Source organism: Tupaia chinensis, unplaced genomic scaffold, assembly GCF_000334495.1.
Source record: "Tupaia chinensis unplaced genomic scaffold, TupChi_1.0 Scaffold000067_1, whole genome shotgun sequence".
Taxonomy (NCBI): Eukaryota; Metazoa; Chordata; class Mammalia; order Scandentia; family Tupaiidae; genus Tupaia; species Tupaia belangeri.
Window position 1 is genome coordinate 2,278,212 of NW_006159526.1, and position 19,231 is coordinate 2,297,442.

Genomic DNA, 19,231 nt, shown 5'->3' on the forward strand with positions numbered 1-19,231 from the left:
AAAGGTCAGGGGGCTCAGACAGATCCTGGGGCCTTGCCGGGTCGGACTCCTCCAGACCTGATCAAGAGGTCCAACGTTAACTAGTAAAATTACACCCATTGAAGCCAGCTGTATCAGAAAGTTGTTAACAACAACGTTTTTCTTGAGAAATTGTTGTTATTTGGTGTGTGTGCTCACTGAAGAGACAGAAATCAGCCTCCAAGGGGGATGACCACACTGCAATCCTTTCGTCTCCATTCTCCTCTCAGGATTTTGGACACACGTGGATACACGCCTGGCATGAATTTCAAGCTGTCGTCTAGAACTCGAACGGCAGTTGGCCATGTGGGAGTCCAGTGCCTTAACTACTACGCCACCTGCTGGACCCAAGATGCTAACAAACTAAATGGTCCTGTATGGCCTGTATATATATGCCCCATCCAATGGGGAAAAATATCTTTCTTTCTTGTTTTTCTAAGCTATAACAAAGAGCAAATGAAGGCTCTGTATTAATATTTTATCTGTTCTCAGGACCAGCAGTTAACGTAATGGCTATGTCTCTGGACTCCCATGTAGCCGACAGCAGTTTGAGTCCCGGACCCAGTGGCTTAAACTCCTGACAGGCGCATGTGCGTGCGTGCCCAAGATCCCGAGAGGAGAATGGAGGAGAAGGGATTGTGGCATGGCCATCACCCCTGGGGTGGGGGGGGTGGTTTTTCACTTCCTGTCTCTCTGTCTCTCTCTGTCTTTCTGGCGAGCACACACGCCCTATAGCAAATGATCTGTTCTCTTCACTGATACACATGACCATATACTCCCGGGGTTGGGACCATTGCTCTTATGTAAGTATGTGTGTATGTATGTATGTATGTGTGTATGTATGTATGACTATAGGGCACATGTGCTTGCCAGAGAAAGACAGAGGGAAAGTGAGAAAGCACCCTCCAGGGGGAATGACCTTGCCTCACTCCTAATGACCTTGCCTCAATCCTTTCTCCTTTTTTCTCCTCTTGGGATTTTGGGTAAGCATGCACCAAGCATGTTTTTTTGAGCCAGTCTGGGACTCAAACACAGTTGGCCATGTGGGATCTAGCTGTCTTAACCACTGCATCACCTGGCTGGCCTGGGTTTATTTTAAAATTATTATTATTATTATTATGAAAATATCAATGCGAAATTGATTTATAAAATTTTCACACAGGGACTACAAGTCTATATTGCGCATTCAGGAGTGTGCTGCAGACTGGATTGGGTTAGAAGTGATCATGCCATGACTCACACACAGATTCCACTGAAGCCCAGAAAGTCTTACCATTAATTAACATAATAAAAAAGGTATTTGTATCTAGAAAAAAACATACAGAAGAACTCATTTTGGAATAATCTGTGCCTTCATTTCTTTTTTTTCCTTTTTTTTATAATTATTTATTTTATTTTATTCATTCATTCATTTATTTTTTTAGTTTGACCAGAGAGAGACAGAGGGTGAGAGTGAGAGAGAGAGGAAGTGAGAAAGCAAGCCACCAGATTCAGGACTTGAACCCTGGTCAGCCATGTGGGAGTGTCCACCGCCTTAACCACCACGCCACCTGCTGGTCCCTCTGTGCCTTCATTTCAATGTCTGCTTGTTTCACTAACATTATCAGTATCTTTTCACATTCAGTTATTTTTTTTTTAAACTTAACTTTATTTATTTACTCATTTTAATTTGACCAGAGAGGGACAGAATGAGAGAGAGACAGAGAGAGAGAGAGAGGGAGAGAGAGAAAGTGAGAAAGCAAGCCGCCAGGTCTGGGACTTGATCCACAGTCAGCCATGAGGGAGTCCAGAGCCCTAAACTACCACACCAAAGTTTTATAAAGCCCAGATGACTGCCTGACTATAACCAGCCACACACAAAGGGCCTCCATCCACCTGGGTCCTCCAGTGCTCTCCACTTTTGCATGAAAGGTCAGTAGCACTGTAGGAAGGGGAAACCTCATTTAAATTTGAATAGTTCGGCCTCCCTTTTATTTCTCAGAATCAAAAGGAGCTAGAGTATGGGGTTGCATAGAAAATTGGAGCCAGAGACAGTGACAGTAAGTGCACCTTTCAGAACAGAAAGCAAGGCATGACCAAGACGGCTCTGCCCCCTCTTCTGCAGCAGGATTTTCAGATTGGAATTGGGTCCTCAAAGCTCCTGGAGGCAGAAGAGAGGAAAAATGGCCCTTTGTTTCACTCAGCAATTAACACAAGGGATTCACAGTCTTATAGGTATTTTATAAAAATATAGGGGCCAGGACCAGCAGTTAGCATAATGGCTATGTCGCTGGACGCCCATGTAGTCGACCACTGTTCAAGTCCCAGACCTGGCGGCTTAAACTCACGCCAGGTGCGTGTGCATGTGTTATAATCTACTCAGCAAGAAATAAGAGGGCATCCAGACACAGCCAAATTTATTGGAGTTTATTTTGAGAGAGATTTTTTTTTTTTTGGAGAGATTTTCACTATAGGGCGCGTGCGCTCGCCAGACAGACAGAGAGAGACATTAGAGACAGAAAGCGAGAAATCACCCCCCAGGGGGGATGGTCACGCCGCAATCCTTTCTCCTCCATTCTCCTCTCGGGATCTTGAGCACGCACGCACACGCCCCCGGCGTGAGTTTTAAGCCACCGGGTCCGGGACGCGAACCGCGGTCGACTATGTGGGAGTCCAGCGACATAGCCATTACGCTAACTGCTGGTTCCCTGGAGTTTATTGATTAAGCCGGCGGCATACGGTGGGAACTCATGTCTCTAAAATGCACAGTCATGTCCGGGATGACGTGAGGATTCAGAGGGTAAGGTGTAGTGGGCTCAGGTGGGGGAGAAGGGCAGGGGGTAGGGTTTTATCAATGTAAAAGCAAAAGCACAGTACAGAAGCAAGAAAAGCAGGTTCATCCTCCTTCAGGGCAGGTTCTGTCTCTGCCTAAACACAATAGAATTTTAATGGTCTTCATAGCCCAGGGCAAGGGTTCTGGCTGATGATTCCATCACTAAGGAACATTTCAGGGCAGTTAGGAGTAGGGTTTAAAGACAACAGGAATGTTAATTATGCTGTTTACTCTTAGGCACAGAGGAGAAGGCAAGTTTCCAGTCATAGGAATCCAGGAGTTTATAATGGAGGCGCTCCTCCAAGATGGAGTCACTCCTGCTTCATTCCCCACTTCTCTTGTAGGTGCTCCTCTAAGATGGGGTCGTGCCTGCTTCACCAGGGGTGATTTCTTGCTTTCTTTCTCTCTGTCTCTCTCTGTCTTTCTGGAGAGTGCATGTGCCCTATAGCAAAAACCTCTCAAAAAAAAAAAAATAGGGGCTAGCAGGTGGTGTGATGGTTAGGTGTTGGACTCCCACATGGTTGGCAGCAGTTCGAGTCCCGGACCTGGTGGCTTGCTTTCTCATTTTTGTCGATTGAAAAAATAACCAACTGTAAAATTAATAATTAGTGCAGTTTATTTCCAAGCCAACTGTGAGTGACCTAGGCCCGGAGAAGAGGCATACATACCTTTTCTTGGGGTGATTCTGTGTCTTAGTTAAAGAAAGGCTTAATCTACATCTCAAGGAAACGGGAAGTTCTGTGTCTTGGGAAGAGATAAGCACAAGAATATACTGTAATCGGTTAAAATATACATCTCAAAGCTACTATGCCAGGGACAGGAGGTAGGAAGAATCTTAATAGAAAATAAATGGTCTGTTAATGTTTGTGGCATGACTTCCCCAGTCACCTTTTGAAAAGATTTTGGAAAAATAGGAAAAGTAGACTTCTGTCCACAGTTTCTCTCTCTCTCTGCCTCACTTTTGTGAACACACCTGCCCTGTAGCACATTTACAATAATAATAATAAATAAAATTAAATAACTAAAAAATATAAATATATGAGTACACTCTGTTGCCTTCACAACTCCGGATATAATGTTCCATAAAATAGGGTTTACAGGGCTGGCAGGTGGTGTGGTGGTTAAAGGCCACTGGCAGAGACGTCTTGGTTGTGCATCACTCTCTGTCCTGAAAGGTGCACTTACTGTTACTGTCACCACCCCCCCCAGCTTGATGGCTTTCCTGGGGTGACCCCTCTCCCCCATCCAGCCATGCAGCTATCACCTCCCTTCACTATTCCTTCCCTTTCCCCCTCCTCCCCTTCACTCCCTCTCCCTTCCTCCTTGTCTCCCACCCCTTCTCCCGCAGTCCCAGTGAGTTTTGGAAGCCCAGGCACCTCCCATTCTCCAGGAACAGCCATCCCACATTTGGCTGGTTTTGGAGAGTTTCTTTGCAGAGTGTCCATGGAGGCTTGGAAGCTGGCTTACTGGTGCTGGAGTGCAGAGAGGATGGGGAACAAGGGGTCATTATCTTTTCCTAGTGAGTTTTATTTATTTTTATTTTTTATTTTTGAGAGGTTTTTGCTATAGGGCTCATGCGCTCGCCAGAAGGACAGAGAGAGACAGAGAGATAGAAAGTGAGAAATCCCCCCCCAAGGGGGGATGGCCACACCGCAATCCCTTCTCCTCCATTCTCCTCTTGGAATCTTGGGCATGCACGCACATTGCCTGGTGTGAGTTTAAGCCACCGGGTTTCAGACTCGAACCGCAGTCAGCTACATGGGAGTCCAGTGACATAGCCATTATGCCAACTGCTGTTCCCTCTAGTGAGTTTTATTATAGTGAACAGTTGGTTGTACATAGTTAGTAAAAGGTAAATAAATTTGCCACATTTTCAGCGCAACCAAGAATTGGTAGACTAAAGATTTTAGGGTTTTGGTTTTTTTTTTTAGAAGGAGATATTTTTGCTATAGTGTACATGTGCTCACCAGAGAGACAGAGAGCAAAAAATTACCCCCCCCCCACAAGGGGTTGGCCATGCTACAATCCCTTCTCCTCTATTGTCCTCTTGGAATTTTGGGCATGCATGCACATGCACCCAAAGTGAGTTTTAAGCCACCGGGTCAGGGCTCAAACCACAGTTGACTATGTATGTGGGTGTTCAGCAATGTAACCATTAGGTGATCTGCTGGTCCCTCAAGTTCTTAGTTTTAACAATAGAGAAAAAAATGCATCTTCTGCCTGTAACCGCATTGACTATGCACAATATTTTCCAACCAGAGATCCAGGTGCACGTACTTCACCCACAAATATGCACAGACAGGACAGTTTAGAACATCAACAGCAGCAAAGGTCTCTTTTCTCTGGCGCCAGCCGCTGTGTGGGGGACCTGTGGCGGCTCCTACACGGAAGCTGCCAGACCCACTATTATAATGATATCTTTATATGTCCTTACACAGCCTGTGGGCCATCTACCAGAGAGACAGGAAATGAAGAGACCAACTTATGTGTTACTGAGAGGGCCTGTGCTGGTTTTTAGGTGTCCTTTTAAGTGTGTACTGTGGTTAGATGAAGCTCGTGGTTTGCAGGTGATCAGTCTAGAGAAGGTTCCATAGTGTGATGCTGGAGACCACGTGGGAAAGGCATCAGGTTTGCATCTTGGATCTACCTCAGCAGAGCCAGGGGCTTACTCATGATCCTGGCTGGGTGCAGGGTTTGAGGTAGGATCACAGTGTGGGAGTGCTGTGAGGGGTACCTCTCTCTCATGAAGGAAATAAAAACAAACTTCAAAAAAAAAATGGAGAGGACTGGCTCAATGGCTTGGTAGTTAAGGCAGCCAGATATCACATGACCGATTGTGAGGTTCAAGTCCCAGACTTGATAGTTTGAAAATGACACCTACTACATGTTCCTATGTGCCCCATATCTCCAAAGGAGGAAGAGATGTAAGAGAATGGATTGGATTGCGGCCTGACCTCACCCCGTGGAGAATGCTTTCTCCTCTTCCTCTATCTCTGGTTAGTGCCCACGCCCTCTAGCCACAAACAAATCAGAAGAGATGAAGACTAAAATATGAGGCATCAACACTTGTCAAATAGAGTTTCAAAAACAATGTAAAGAGGAACCAGCAGTTAGCGTAATGGCTATGTCACTGGACTCCCATGTAGTTGACTGCGGTTTGAGTCCCAGACCCGGTGGCTTAAACTCACGCCGGGTGCGTGTGCGATGTGCATGCCCAAGATCCTGAGAGAATGGAGGAGAAGGGATTGCGGTGTGGCCATCCCCCCTTGGGGGGTGATTTCTCTGTTTCGCTTTCTCTCTTTGTCTTTCCGGCCAGTACACGCACCCTATAGCAAAAACCTCTCAAAACAAAACAAAACAAAACAAAAAACCACACACACATACACACACACACACACACACACACACAAAACAATGTAAAGAAAAGCAGAGAATTTGAAGAGGTCATTACTGAGAATTCAACACACCTGCGGGACTACCCCCAAGTTCCTCATATCAAAATCATACCCATACTCAGAACTGAGGCAAAAAATTCCACAGCTTGGATTACTTTGCAAAAAAATGATGATTAATCCACAAAATTCTCTTTGGTTACATTAAATGCCATAAGAAGGTAAAGCTGTATTTTCCAAAATGCAGTGGGAAAATCATTGTTATCCTAAAATTGTCTTCCTCAAGCAAACTACCGTTCAAGAATAAATGACCACTGAGGACACTTTGGGGCACACAAGACCTAACACACACACACACACACACACACACACACACACACACTGCTGTTAACGGAATGCTGAAGGATATGCTTCAGCAAAAGAAGTGAACAAAGACGTGAGAAAAAATTAACAATGGTGAATACAGAACCCCTAGAAGAATTTCAGCTGTTGATCATATCTGGCTTTGTATTCTTATGCTTTTGCCTATTTCCATTTGTTACCCTTTGTTGTCAGTTTTATTGTTTTTGTAACATCATGATGAATCCCCATGTTTATTTTGCCTTTTTCCTCTGCTGGATAATTATTCAAAGCTATAACCTTTCTGAGCCAGCCTGTGGCATGGTGGTTACTGTGGCTGGGTCTGTTATAGGATGGGAGAGTCGATCTGCACTGTGTAAAAACCTTGGCTCTTTAGGTTCAGATCTCTAAGATTAGAGACCCATCCTGAGACACAAAATGAAAAACCACAAACACTTGTACGAAAAGGGAAATTTTAATAGGAAAGTGGAGATTTAATTTTTTTTTTTTCACATTCTATCACTGTAGTACATTTCTATGCCTGAAAGGCATGCTGGTGGGCAGCTGCCAGAGGACAGCTGCACTGGGCATAGGGTCAGGTATCATATTTATTTTAAGAGTTGATAATAATATTTAGCAGGGCAAGGTCTGTAATAGTGTGATAGGCAGTTAGGACAGGCCTAAGAAAATAGCAGAAGGAACCAGCAGATGAGGTAGTGGTTACATTGCCGGACTCCCACATGGCCAACCGCAGTTCAAGTCCCAGACCCAGTGACTTGAAACTCACGCCAGGCGTATGTGTACACATTCATGCCCAAGATCCCAGGAGGAGAATGAAGGAGAAGGGATTGTGGAGTGGCCATCCCCTGGGAAGTGATTTCTCACTTTTCTTTTCACTGTTTCTGTCTCTCTCTCTCCATTGAGTGCATGCACTCTAAGGCAAAAACTTCTTAAAAAGAGAGAAAGAAAGAAAAAGAAGGAAAGAAAGAAAAAGAGAGAAAGAAAAAAATAGCAGAAGGATACCTGTCACATCAGTCACAGTTTATCAGGAGTTACAACTAGACCTGTGCAGAGACTCCTTCCTCCGACCCGCTCTTGGTGCCTGGAAGGCAAGGCAGATCTCATTTTTCCTCTTCAGCGCCTGAGAAAGGCACATCGGGATGGCTGCTAATTTCCCCCTTATCATTCCTCATGAGTACAACAGGACCCAACAGGACATTTTGGGCAACATCCTGATTCCCACGAGGGCAATAAACTGATTGCACAGTTCATCCAAATAAGGATGCTCAGACCTTCTGTGGACAGAAGTCTGACTGCTTTTTCCTATTTTTCCAAAATCCTTTCCAGAGGGCCTAGAGGGAGTCATGGCCCCAAATGTTAACAGGTTATTTTGACCCACTGGTAACAGGGTTCTTCCTACATCCTGCCCCTGGCATAGTATTGGAGTATCTTTGTGATGTATATTAACCCTCTTTACCGCTGTACATTCCTTTCTGATCTCAGCAACCTTCCTTTTCCATTCACCACCCTAAACGTTGTAAAATCCACCTATAACCTACAAGCCTTTTGCCTCTTTGGGCCAGACCAGTTGATCTCAGCAACCTTCCTTTTCCATTCACCACCCTAAACGTTGTAAAATCCACCTATAACCTACAAGCCCCACTTCCGCCTCTTTGGGTCAGACCAGTGGAAAAACTTCACTAAATTCCAAACTCTGTCTGTCACTCTCAAAATCAAATCACAGGAACCCCTGTACCTGATCACCCCAAGAGAAAGGCATTTTTTGCCTCCTCTCTGGTCTATGACACTCATATTCTGCTTAGAAATAAACTGCATTACTTATTATTTTTACAGAGTTGGTTATTTTCCATCAACACTTGTAAGTCCACACTGAGCATGCGGGATTAGCTCATCGAATTCCTCACCTATGAGAGAGATATGCAAGCACAGGGAAAAAAAAAAAAGCCTGCACATTCAAAAATCATAGATACTATGAAAGACCTTCCCCTGCTAAGTATTCGTTACCAACTCTTGGAATAAATGTACATCTAACCCCATGCCCAGTGCAGTTGTCCTTCTCCAGTAACTGGCCACCTGCATGCCTTTCAGGTTTGGAGGTGTACCTCTTTTATATTAAAAATCCTTCTTTTCCTAGTAAAACTTCCCTTTTTCTACTTTACAAGTGTTTGTGGTTTTTCATTTTGCTCTCAGGATGGGTCTCTAATTACTTAGAGATCTGCATCTAAAGAACCAAGGATTTTGCACAATGCAGATCATCTCTCTCACCCTATGACAATAGTATCTGACTTCTTAGAATTTGTAGGCTTTTCCCTGCGCTTGTGTATCTCTGTTACAGGTGAGAATTCAATGACCTAATTTCACATATTCAGTGTGGGCTTGGAAGGTATGAGCTTCCTTATTTGGATAAACTGCCTAATCAGTTTATTGCCACAGTGGGAATCAGGATGTTGCTTGAAATATCGTTGCATCCTTTTGTATTTATCAGAGATAAATGGGAAATTAATAACCTTCCTCATGTGCTTTTCTCAGGCACTAAAGAAAAATGAGATCTGCCTCACCTTCCTGGAGCCAAGGGCTGGGTGGGAAGGAGGTATTTTCCTGGAGGGTCTAGTTGTAACTCCTATTAAGTTGCGACTGGTGTGGCTGGTGTCCTTCTGCTATTTTTTTAGGCTGCCTGCTCATTTCTAGCTAAGTGCCTATCACAGAGCCTACACAGTCAACTGTGCAGTTCAAGTCCCAGACCTGACAGCTTGAGAAACACACCCGGTGCATGTGCATGCTGATGCTCAAAATCCCAAAAGCAGGAATAAAAGATTTTGGTGCTTCCTTACTTTCCCTCTTTCATTCTCCAGCAAGCACATGAACTCTCTGGGAAATTTTTAAAATGCTATAATCTATTTCTTTTCTTTTTTTCCCCCCCTGAATACAGCCTTTTCTGTGTCCCACAGATGTGGGTATTGAGGAGTCTCATGTAATGCTCCCTGTGGGGTTTTAAAATCCAGTTTTGAGTCACTCTGAAAAACTGGTTCAAGGAGAGTATTTCCAGGTATTAAAAACAGTTTCACTGAAGCCAGTTAAGTGGTGGCATAGTGGCACTAGACTCCCATATCAGTGACCACAGTTCAAATCCTGAACCTGGCAGCTTGAAACTCACATTCTGTGTGTGTGTGTGTGTGTGTGTGTGCCCAAAATCCCAAGAGGAAAATGGAAGGGAAAGGATTTTGGGGTGGTCATCCTCCCTGAGGGTGATTTCTCACTTTGTGTCTCCAGTGAGCACACTGGCCCTATAATAAAAATCTAACACCCATGTGTGTGTGTATACACACACACACACACACACACACACACACACAAACACAAACAAAGCTTGTCATCTGGGGCCAGCAGGTGTCATGTGGGTTAAGACTATGCACATGGCAGACCACGGTTTGAATCTTGAATCTTATGATCTGAAAAATCATGCCAGACGTATGTGCTTGTGTGGCCAAAACCCCACGTGAGGAATGGAGAAGGGATTGCAGTGTGGCCATGCCCCCAGGGGCTTACTTCTTACTTTCCTTCTCACTGTGTCTCTCTGGTGAGTTTATGTGCAAGAACTTTAAACATACACACACACACACACACTTTTGTCATCTTTTACTTATTTTTAATTTATTGGCATCTGGTAAAATATCAATAAATGACCTGTAAAAATCTCTATAAATTTTTCTATGGCAAAGCACAATTTGATTTTTGTGAATTTTACACAGACAAAAATTTTACAAGGAATTTATAACTATATATGTATTCCTATCATACAAGTCACATATATAGTTAATATGAAGTTATCGATTCACCTTTTAGCTCTAAACTTTAGGGTCTGAAGTTCAATGATGTATTTTGATCACTTTTAACTTTTATTTCTGGTTGACCACTTTTAAATTGTAACACATTACCTGCAAGAAATCATTGAGCAAATGATAAAAATTAGTCTTACATTTTTGTGTAATTATTGAATCTACTTCAAAACACTTGGCAACCAAAAATCACCACCCTGGAACTGATATAATATTAATGTTCTAGTACACACAGGTTTACTCATACACTTAACTGTGCCAGAAAAACACAGTCACACACATAATTTTTTTTTTTGCAGTTTTACAAATTTCACATTGTCAATGAAATATTTTAAACATTTACTGAAGAAATTCTTTTACAAGTTACTTTTAAAACTTGAAGTCTTCAGAGTCCTGATTTTTAGCTGTTGGCTTCACACTCATTTGCATCATCATGGTTATTTGCCTCTGAAATAAGATTCAACATGCCTAGTGAAAATCACTGACATAACGAGGCATGACATTTGTTTTATCTATAATTTTGGGAAAAAGAAGCTTACTTGGGTCTCATTATATTAGGGTTATTCACAATTGTGTGCCCACTCCATGAAAATCCCTTGCTGTTCCTTTATCAGTGCACTCTCGGACGGACCACATAGAGATTCTCTTGGGATGAAGAGCCAGTTTTCCAGTCATCAGCAACTGCTTTCTCTGTCACTATGAGGGGGGCTACGCTCTCTAGTTTAATCCTTATAAAGATGGTTCCACATAGTCATCTCATGGGGACAGAATTTTAATAACAGTAATCTCTTTCAGATGTCATGTTAAGCTTGTCTTCCTTTCTCTGGAAAAATTCTCTATTCTCTGGTCTCTCTATTCAACTCTCAGTTTGTCTTTGTAATAACTTCCCAGGATCTGAGATTTCAGACATGTAGCAATTCAGATGAGAATTCATGAGGTAGGGGCGAAGGTAAAAAAAAAAAAAAAAAAAAAAAAAAAAAAAAAAAAAAAAAGAAAACAAACAAAAAAAGTTGTTGTTGTTGTTGTTTTGTTGTTGTTGTTGAGAGGTTTTCGCTATAGGGCGCGTCTGCTCGCCAGACAGACAGAGACAGAGAGACAGAAAGTGAGAAATCACCACCCAGTGGGGATGGCCACGCCGCAATCCCTTCTCCTCTCGGGATCTGGGGCACGCACGCACACATGCCCGGTGTGAGTTTTAAGCCACTGGGTCTGAGACGCGACATGCGGTCGACTACGTGGGAGTCCAGTGACATAGCCATTATGCTAACTGCTGGTCCCAAGAAACTAATCTTAAAAATCAAAGGAATAGTTACAAAACTTGCCTCACCAAAAGCGTTCTTTCAAGCTTAACTTAAATGATGAACACTTAACCAGAGGTCAGCATCCTCCCACTCAGAAGACTCTCACATTACAAAACATATCCTAAAGAAAAAAAAGATAGTGCTATTTGAGGAGCAGGAGGAAACCTTGAAAATAAAGACTAGTGGTTAGTATAATGGCTATGTCGCTGATCTCCCATGTAGTAGACCACAGTTCAAGGCCTGGACCCAGTGGCTTAAACTCACATCAGGTGCATGTGTATGCATACCCAAGATCCTGAGAAGAGAATGGAGAAGGAACTGCAGTGTGGCCATACCCCCCGGGGGGTGATTTCTCCCTTTCTGTCTCTCTGTTAAGTGCACGTGCCCTGTAACAAAAACCTCTCTCTCTCTCAAAAAAAATAGAGCTTCTTTATACCACTTTGGATATATGAAAATAAACCAACTTGTCCTGTATATTGGCATTCATTCTTGATGCTTCATACAGAACCCTTTCTAGTCTAAAATTCCAGTTATCCATTATCCATTCCTGGGCTATACATGTATATATGTGTGTATGTATTCTTAATGAAGAATATCCCTTGGACTCTAAATCCTAAGCAGTGATCTGTTCATGGCAATGCAAATGGAAATCTCAAAGCCCTAGTGGAATCTTTGCTACCTGGCTGCTTAGTAGTTCCTAAAAGGTCAAATTAGATGAAAACCTTTGTATTTATTTGTTTCCAACTAGTTTTTTATTAATGATGTCATTTACTATAGCAAAATGGCATACATTCCAAAAAGGAAGATCTGACATAATCTGAAAAATCAGATACACCCATGATTATTTTCAACTCTGATCCATATACAAATATATTATCACAATGGTTTTAAGAATGAATATTCGTTTTACATTCTTGTTCTGCATTTTTTACTTCATATTGTAGCCATTTTCCTAACTTTTACAAAATTGTCACATATAACAGAAATTTACATTCTTATAAATTTCTTTATAAGAAATTACCAATGGGGAAATCATGTAGTAAAGCCACATACTGGAATATTGTTTTCTAGTTTAAGTTCTAAAAAGTAATCTTTTCAATCTTCTCAGCAACAAGCTGTTAACATTCTATTTAGTCTTTATGTTAAAAGAGGTTTCTCTGACTCCTAATTACTCCACAGTCGATGGTTTTCTCTCAGATTCAGGTCTAAATGCTTTCTACAAGGAAAAATGCCAATATTTACTACTTTCATATGAATGCATCATAGGGACAAATTTGATTTTGTACATGGGAAGTAGTAAGTTAAAATATGTAGTTCATACACCCACTTCCTTCTTCAAAACACATTTTTCAGATATACAACTAAGGGCGATTTAGTTTCCCCACATAGATTGTTATTTATAGTAGTTATCCCTATTATCATTTAAAATACATTTTAAAAAAGAATTAAAGAAAAAAGAATACACTCTGGTTGGAAGATTTCCAAACTAGTTACTTTCATAAGGCTTCTCCTCAGTATGAGTTGCCTGATGCCTAATAAGTTTAGAGCTATTGATGAAAGCTTTCCCACACTGATGACATGTAAAGGGTTTCTCTCCAGTATGAGTTCTTTGATGTACAATAAGTCGAGCACTCAAGCTAAATGTTTTCCCACATTGATTACATTCATAGGGTTTCTCTCCAGTATGAGTTCTCTGATGTTGAGTAAGGCATGAACTCTGTCTGAAGGACTTCCCACATTGATTGCATTCATAGGGCTTCTCTCCAGTATGAGTTCTCTGATGCACAACAAGAACATAACTCTGGCTGAAAGATTTCCCACACTGATTGCATTCATAGGGTTTTTCTCCGGTATGAGTTCTCTGGTGCATAATAAGGTGAGAACTACGGTTGAAAGATTTTCCACACTCATTACATTCATAGGGTTTCTCTCCTGTATGAGTTCTTTGATGTGCAACAAGCTGAGAGCTCCAGCTAAAAGATTTTCCACACTGATTACATTCAAAGGGTTTTTCTCCTGTGTGAGTCCTCTGATGAGCAACAAGTTTATAACTTTGACTAAAGGATTTCCCACACTGATTGCATTCATAGGGTTTTTCTCCAGTATGAATTCTTTGATGGGCAATAAGTTTATAGCTCTGAATAAATGATTTCCCACATTGATTGCATTCATAGGGCTTCTCTCCAGTATGAGTGCGTTGATGTGCAATAAGTTTATAACTCTGCCTGAATGACTTTCCACACTGACTGCATTCATAAGGCTTCTCTCCAGTATGAGTTCTCTGATGCACAACAAGGACATAACTCTGGCTAAAGGATTTTCCACACTGGTTACATCTATAAGGTTTTTCTCCAGTATGAGTTCTCTGATGGGAAACAAGGTGCGAGCTCCGGCTGAAGGATTTCCCACATTCACTACATTCATAAGGTTTCTCCCCTGTATGAGTCCTTTGATGTGCGACAAGATGTGAGCTCCAGCTAAAGGATTTCCCACATTCACTACATTCATAAGGTTTCTCCCCTGTATGAGTCCTTTGATGTGCGACAAGATGTGAGCTCCAGCTAAAGGATTTCCCACATTCACTACATTCATAAGGTTTCTCCCCTGTATGAGTCCTTTGATGTGCGACAAGATGTGAGCTCCAGCTAAAGGATTTCCCACATTCACTACATTCATAAGGTTTCTCCCCTGTATGAGTCCTTTGATGTGCGACAAGATGTGAGCTCCAGCTAAAGGATTTCCCACATTCACTACATTCATAAGGTTTCTCCCCTGTATGAGTCCTTTGATGTGCGACAAGATGTGAGCTCCAGCTAAAGGATTTCCCACATTCACTACATTCATAAGGTTTCTCCCCTGTATGAGTCCTTTGATGTGCGACAAGATGTGAGCTCCAGCTAAAGGATTTCCCACATTCACTACATTCATAAGGTTTCTCCCCTGTATGAGTCCTTTGATGTGCGACAAGATGTGAGCTCCAGCTAAAGGATTTCCCACATTGATTACATTCAAAGGGTTTGTCTTCAGAATGACTTCTCATGTTTTGAGCAAAGGATGGACTCTGAGAGGTTTTACTACATTTATATTGATTCTCTTCTGCAGGAGTTATCTCTTGTTCATTACGGGATATGCTATGGTTCGAAACTGGCCCACACTGCTTAAAATGAAAGGTGTCTCCTCCTGCATGAATTTCTTCATGTATATCTAGGTGTGTATTATGGCTAAAAGACTGAATACTGTCACTAAATACATAGGGTTTATCTTTTGTTTGAGTTCTTGTAAACTGAATAAGGTGAATGCTCTGAGGTTTTCCACAGTCATTATTTTCACATAGTTTCTCACTGTCATTAATCTTCTGATGACTGTTTACAACAGAATTATGATGCAATTTTTTAACACATTTATGAATAGTGTGCCTTATAGGTATCACTGGGGGTGAAAGAAGACTGGTCTTCATCAGACCACTCTTTTCAAGTTCATCGCTTTTACAGTCTCTCTCATGAATAATAGTTCTCCTTGGAGTGATTGCCACTTCTTGTAAAAGTCTCTCTCTTTTTTTCTGTTGCATCTCCAGCTGGTCCTTAAAATCGTGGACTTTTTCACATGAAGATAACCAAGGATCATCTCTTGTCAACTTTTCTATCTTCACTCCATGGGATGGTTCATCATCAAAAATGCTCTGTTTTGAAGATGATTCTCTTCCAAGTGTAGTGGCTCTGTCTGGAAGAAAGCAAAATGAGACTTCTTAAACAAAAAATAGTACAGCTGAAATAGTAAAATAAGACTGACAAGAAAGTATGCATAATATATGTGGATCTGTGGCCCTATAACCTGGGTCAAGAAAATAAGTGGAGATAATGAAGAAGTACAGAACACCCCAGCCCAACAGTATAAAAGGACATTAAAATGGAACTATTTCAATCTTAGTTTTGCATAAACAAAAAACATACTGCATGCCAAATACCTAAATATTCCAACCTAAGATCATGGATGCAGAATCTATAGAATCTCAACTCAATTCTGAAAGCCTCAGCAAAGAAAATGGATCTTTCCCATCCTCTTTAGCGTGAGACATGTATTTACTGACACAGAGATTAGTGTCTATAGGAATTTCTGGAGGCATACAACTTGCTAGTATAGTTGTAGCCACAAGACATGAGTAAACTACATTTGTGAACTCAGGAAAAGGAATGGGATACTATTCTACTTCCCAAGATGCCCTTAGAGCTAATATGGCCCTATGGATTCTTGTGATTCCAACAGAGAGAATGGAGGTTTGCTCATAGGTGAACTGGGTGATGACTAGGTAAAGCAACTGAAAGTTCTGGAAAAATCGTGATCCATACCAGATGAAGAAAAATGTGGTAACTCCTTTACAAACAAGCCTAATATGTAATGACTCTTAAGGTGTCTGGTTCTTGCCTGGACATGTGCTGGAAAATTTTTTTGTATTCTTTCTCTTCAACTAGGAGATTGTATCTGGCTTGAAATGCTAATGGGAAAAGACACAAAACTTTGGTGTTTAGGCTGAAGACAAAAAAAAATAATAATAATAAAAATAAAATCAGTACAGAAATCGGTACAAGCTCTAGTCCAAGAAGTTCTATTTTCTCTTTTTCTTTGTTTTTTTTAAGAATTATTTTATTTAACTTTATTTATTTATTTACTTACTTACTTAAATTTCACCAGACAGGGACAGAGTGAGTGAGTTAGGGGGTGTGAGGTGGGTAGAGAAAGCAAGAAAGCAAGCTGCCAAGCCCGGGACTTGAACCATGGTTGGCCATGTAGAAGTCCAATGCCCCTAACCACCATGCCACCTGCCGGCCCCGAAGCTATACTTTTTCTACCTTGCAAATCAAAATTAATGTTTTCTGGGGAATAAAGAACACAAATACAATCTATCAATCTATGTGTGACCTAAATCATTCTAGCTACTGAACTGTACAGCTCTTAATAGGAACGTGAAATATTTTCAGTAGACAGACCTTCTTAAAAGGGGACTAGAGTCTTACCCCAGGAGAACAGGTCCCTGTGGTTCTGCAGGAGCACACCTCTGTTCAGGGTCCTCTGAGAAAGGTTCCAAGTGCCTTGTTCCTCTTGAGTGAAATCCACAGTCACAATTTTGAAGTTCATTTCTTCCTAATATAGGATATATATTACTGTTCAGCTGGGCATCATTTCCTTCCAATGTTTATGGGAGAGAAAACGTTTTGCAGATGAATAAAGGAAAACCTGATGACCTGGGAATTGTCCTGAGATTGTCAGTGTCTGGGGCCAGCAGGTGGTGTGGAGGCTAAGATGTGGGACTACCACATAGCTGACCACAGTTTGAGTCCTGGACATGGAGGCTTGCTTTCTCACTCCCCTGCCCCTCTGTTGTGAATTAAAAATAATTATAATAAATAAATAAATAAATTAATTAATTAAAATTATTCTTAAAAAAAAAAAAAGAAAGAAAGGAAAAAAGAGACTGTCAGTGTCCAAAGTATTCTAGTTAATATTCAGGTAGCTAGCTTCTGGGTGAGCTCCTTTGGGTTTGGACGCCAAACCTATTTTTATAACTACAAAAGGAGTAGCAGATAAAAAGTGATATTAACTGTTTTCTCACTCATCCACCTTAAAAACGCATATTCTGACTTTTTTCTTTTAGGGAATTATTTTATTTAACTTTATTTTGATTTGACCAGAGAGGGACAGAGCAAGAGAGAGTGAGAGAGAGAGTGTGAGTAAGTGAGAAAGCAACCCACCACATCCGGGACTCAAATTGTGGTTAGCCATGTGGGAGTCCAGGGCCCTTAACCACCATGCCACTAGCCAGCCCTACATATTCTGATTTTTGCACTGGTGAATATTCCTATTTAGGAATTTTACATTTCTAAGAAACTAACAGAGCAGGAGTCAGCAAACTTTTTCTATTGAAGGCCAGATAATAAATATCTAAGGTTTTGCAGGCCATCCAGTCATCATTATAACCACTTAACAGTTGTTGTAGTAAGAAAATACCCATAGAAAATATAGAAACAAGTAGGTGTGGCTGTATTAAAATAAAATTTTGCTTACAAATATAGGCAGAGAGTGGCCAGCAGTTGGTATGGTGGTTAAGGTGGGTGGATCCCATATGGCTGACTTCATATTTAGAGTGCTGGACCTGGGCTTGAGAATCACACTAGGCACATATGATGCATATGCAAAATCCTGAGAGGAGAATGGAAGAGAATGGATTATAATGTGGCCATCTCCTCTGGGGGTGATTTCTCACTTCTCTTGTTCTGTCTCTGTGTCTCCGGTGAGCACACGTGCCCTATAGCAAAAAACTGAAAAAAGAAAACAAACAAAGAACAAAAAAATAGGCAGGGGTCAAATTTGGCCCGTAGGCTGTAGTTTGCTAATGCCTGAGACAGAAGGTAAATAAAATAGTTATATCCTCAGTAGAAGTGTAAGTTGAAACAACTTTCTGGATTGGCTATATACATATAAATAATATCTTATTTTGAAATATAAGGATGAAATATGAGACTCAACGAAAGGCAATATGTATAGATTAAGAGCATTAGACTTGTTAAAACTTGGGTTTTCTATAAGGAGCATATATTGGGACCAGCAGGTGGCGAAGTGATTAAGCCACTGAATATGGCCAACTGCAGTTTAAGTTCTGAACCTAGTGACCTGAAACTCATGCTGGCACATGTGTATGCATGCCCAAAACCCCAAGAGAAAAATGGAAAAGGGATTGCAGTGTGGTCACCCCCTCCCCCCATGGGGTGATTTATCACTTTCTCTCTATTTCTGTCCATCCCTCTGGGAAATGAAAGTTTCCTAAAGCAAAAATCTCTATTAAAAAAAAAAAAAGCATGTATCTAGATTAAAAATAAATCTAATCTGATCATCTTTTTTTTTTTCTTTTAGATTTTTGTCATAGGACATGTGTACTTGCTGGAGAAGCAGAGAAAAAGTGAGAACTCACTCCCTGCTCCGGGGGAATGGCAATAACACAATCTCTCCTTCTCCATTCTCCTCAGGAATTTGAGCATGCACACACATGCACCTGGCATGTTTTTCAAGCTACCAGGTCTGGGATTTAAACCATGCAGTCAGTCATGTGGGAGCCAGCACCTTAACCACAATGTCACCTGCTGGCTCACTGAAATCTGTCTTTTCATGATTAGCTTATTCCACTTCTATTTATCAGACTTAATTAAACCTGACTTATTGGGCTGTTGAGAATTGTGATGATACAAAGGGTCTTTAAAAAGTTCATGGAAATGTGCACTATAAAAAATATGCATGGATTTCAAAAATTTTTTTATACTAAAATAAACTCATAATTAAAAAGTTATAGTTACTGGGACTAGCAGTTGGCATAAGGGCTATGTTGCTGGACTCCCATGTAGTCAACCATGGTTCGAGTCCTAGACCTGGCAGCTTAAAAAACTCATGTAGGGAGTGTGTGTGTGTGGGTGTCCATAATCCTGAGAAGAGAATGGAGGAGAAGGGATTGTGGTGTGGCTATCC

At 41.3% G+C, this 19,231-nt stretch overlaps 1 protein-coding gene across 8 annotated transcripts in view; it reads right to left on the minus strand.

Moving 5' to 3' along the window:
* Window positions 1–4,174: 4,174 nt before the first annotated feature.
* The window catches only part of ZNF180 (zinc finger protein 180), a 34,101-nt gene continuing 19,044 nt past the window's right edge, over window positions 4,175–19,231 (minus strand). For 4 of the 8 annotated variants that reach the window (XM_014582956.2, XM_006142059.3, XM_006142057.3 and 1 more), the window contains 2 exons: window positions 16,732–16,858; window positions 12,039–15,439 (listed from right to left, as the gene is read on the minus strand). In XM_014582956.2, coding sequence (XP_014438442.1) covers window positions 13,206–15,439; window positions 16,732–16,858 — 2,361 coding nt within the window. In that variant the 3' untranslated portion in view covers window positions 12,039–13,205. Of the gene's footprint in view, window positions 4,303–10,236; window positions 10,866–12,038; window positions 15,440–16,731; window positions 16,901–19,231 lie in introns of those variants that run through there. The other 4 variants (XM_027766863.1, XM_027766867.1, XM_014582962.2 and 1 more) reach the window with 4 other exon arrangements.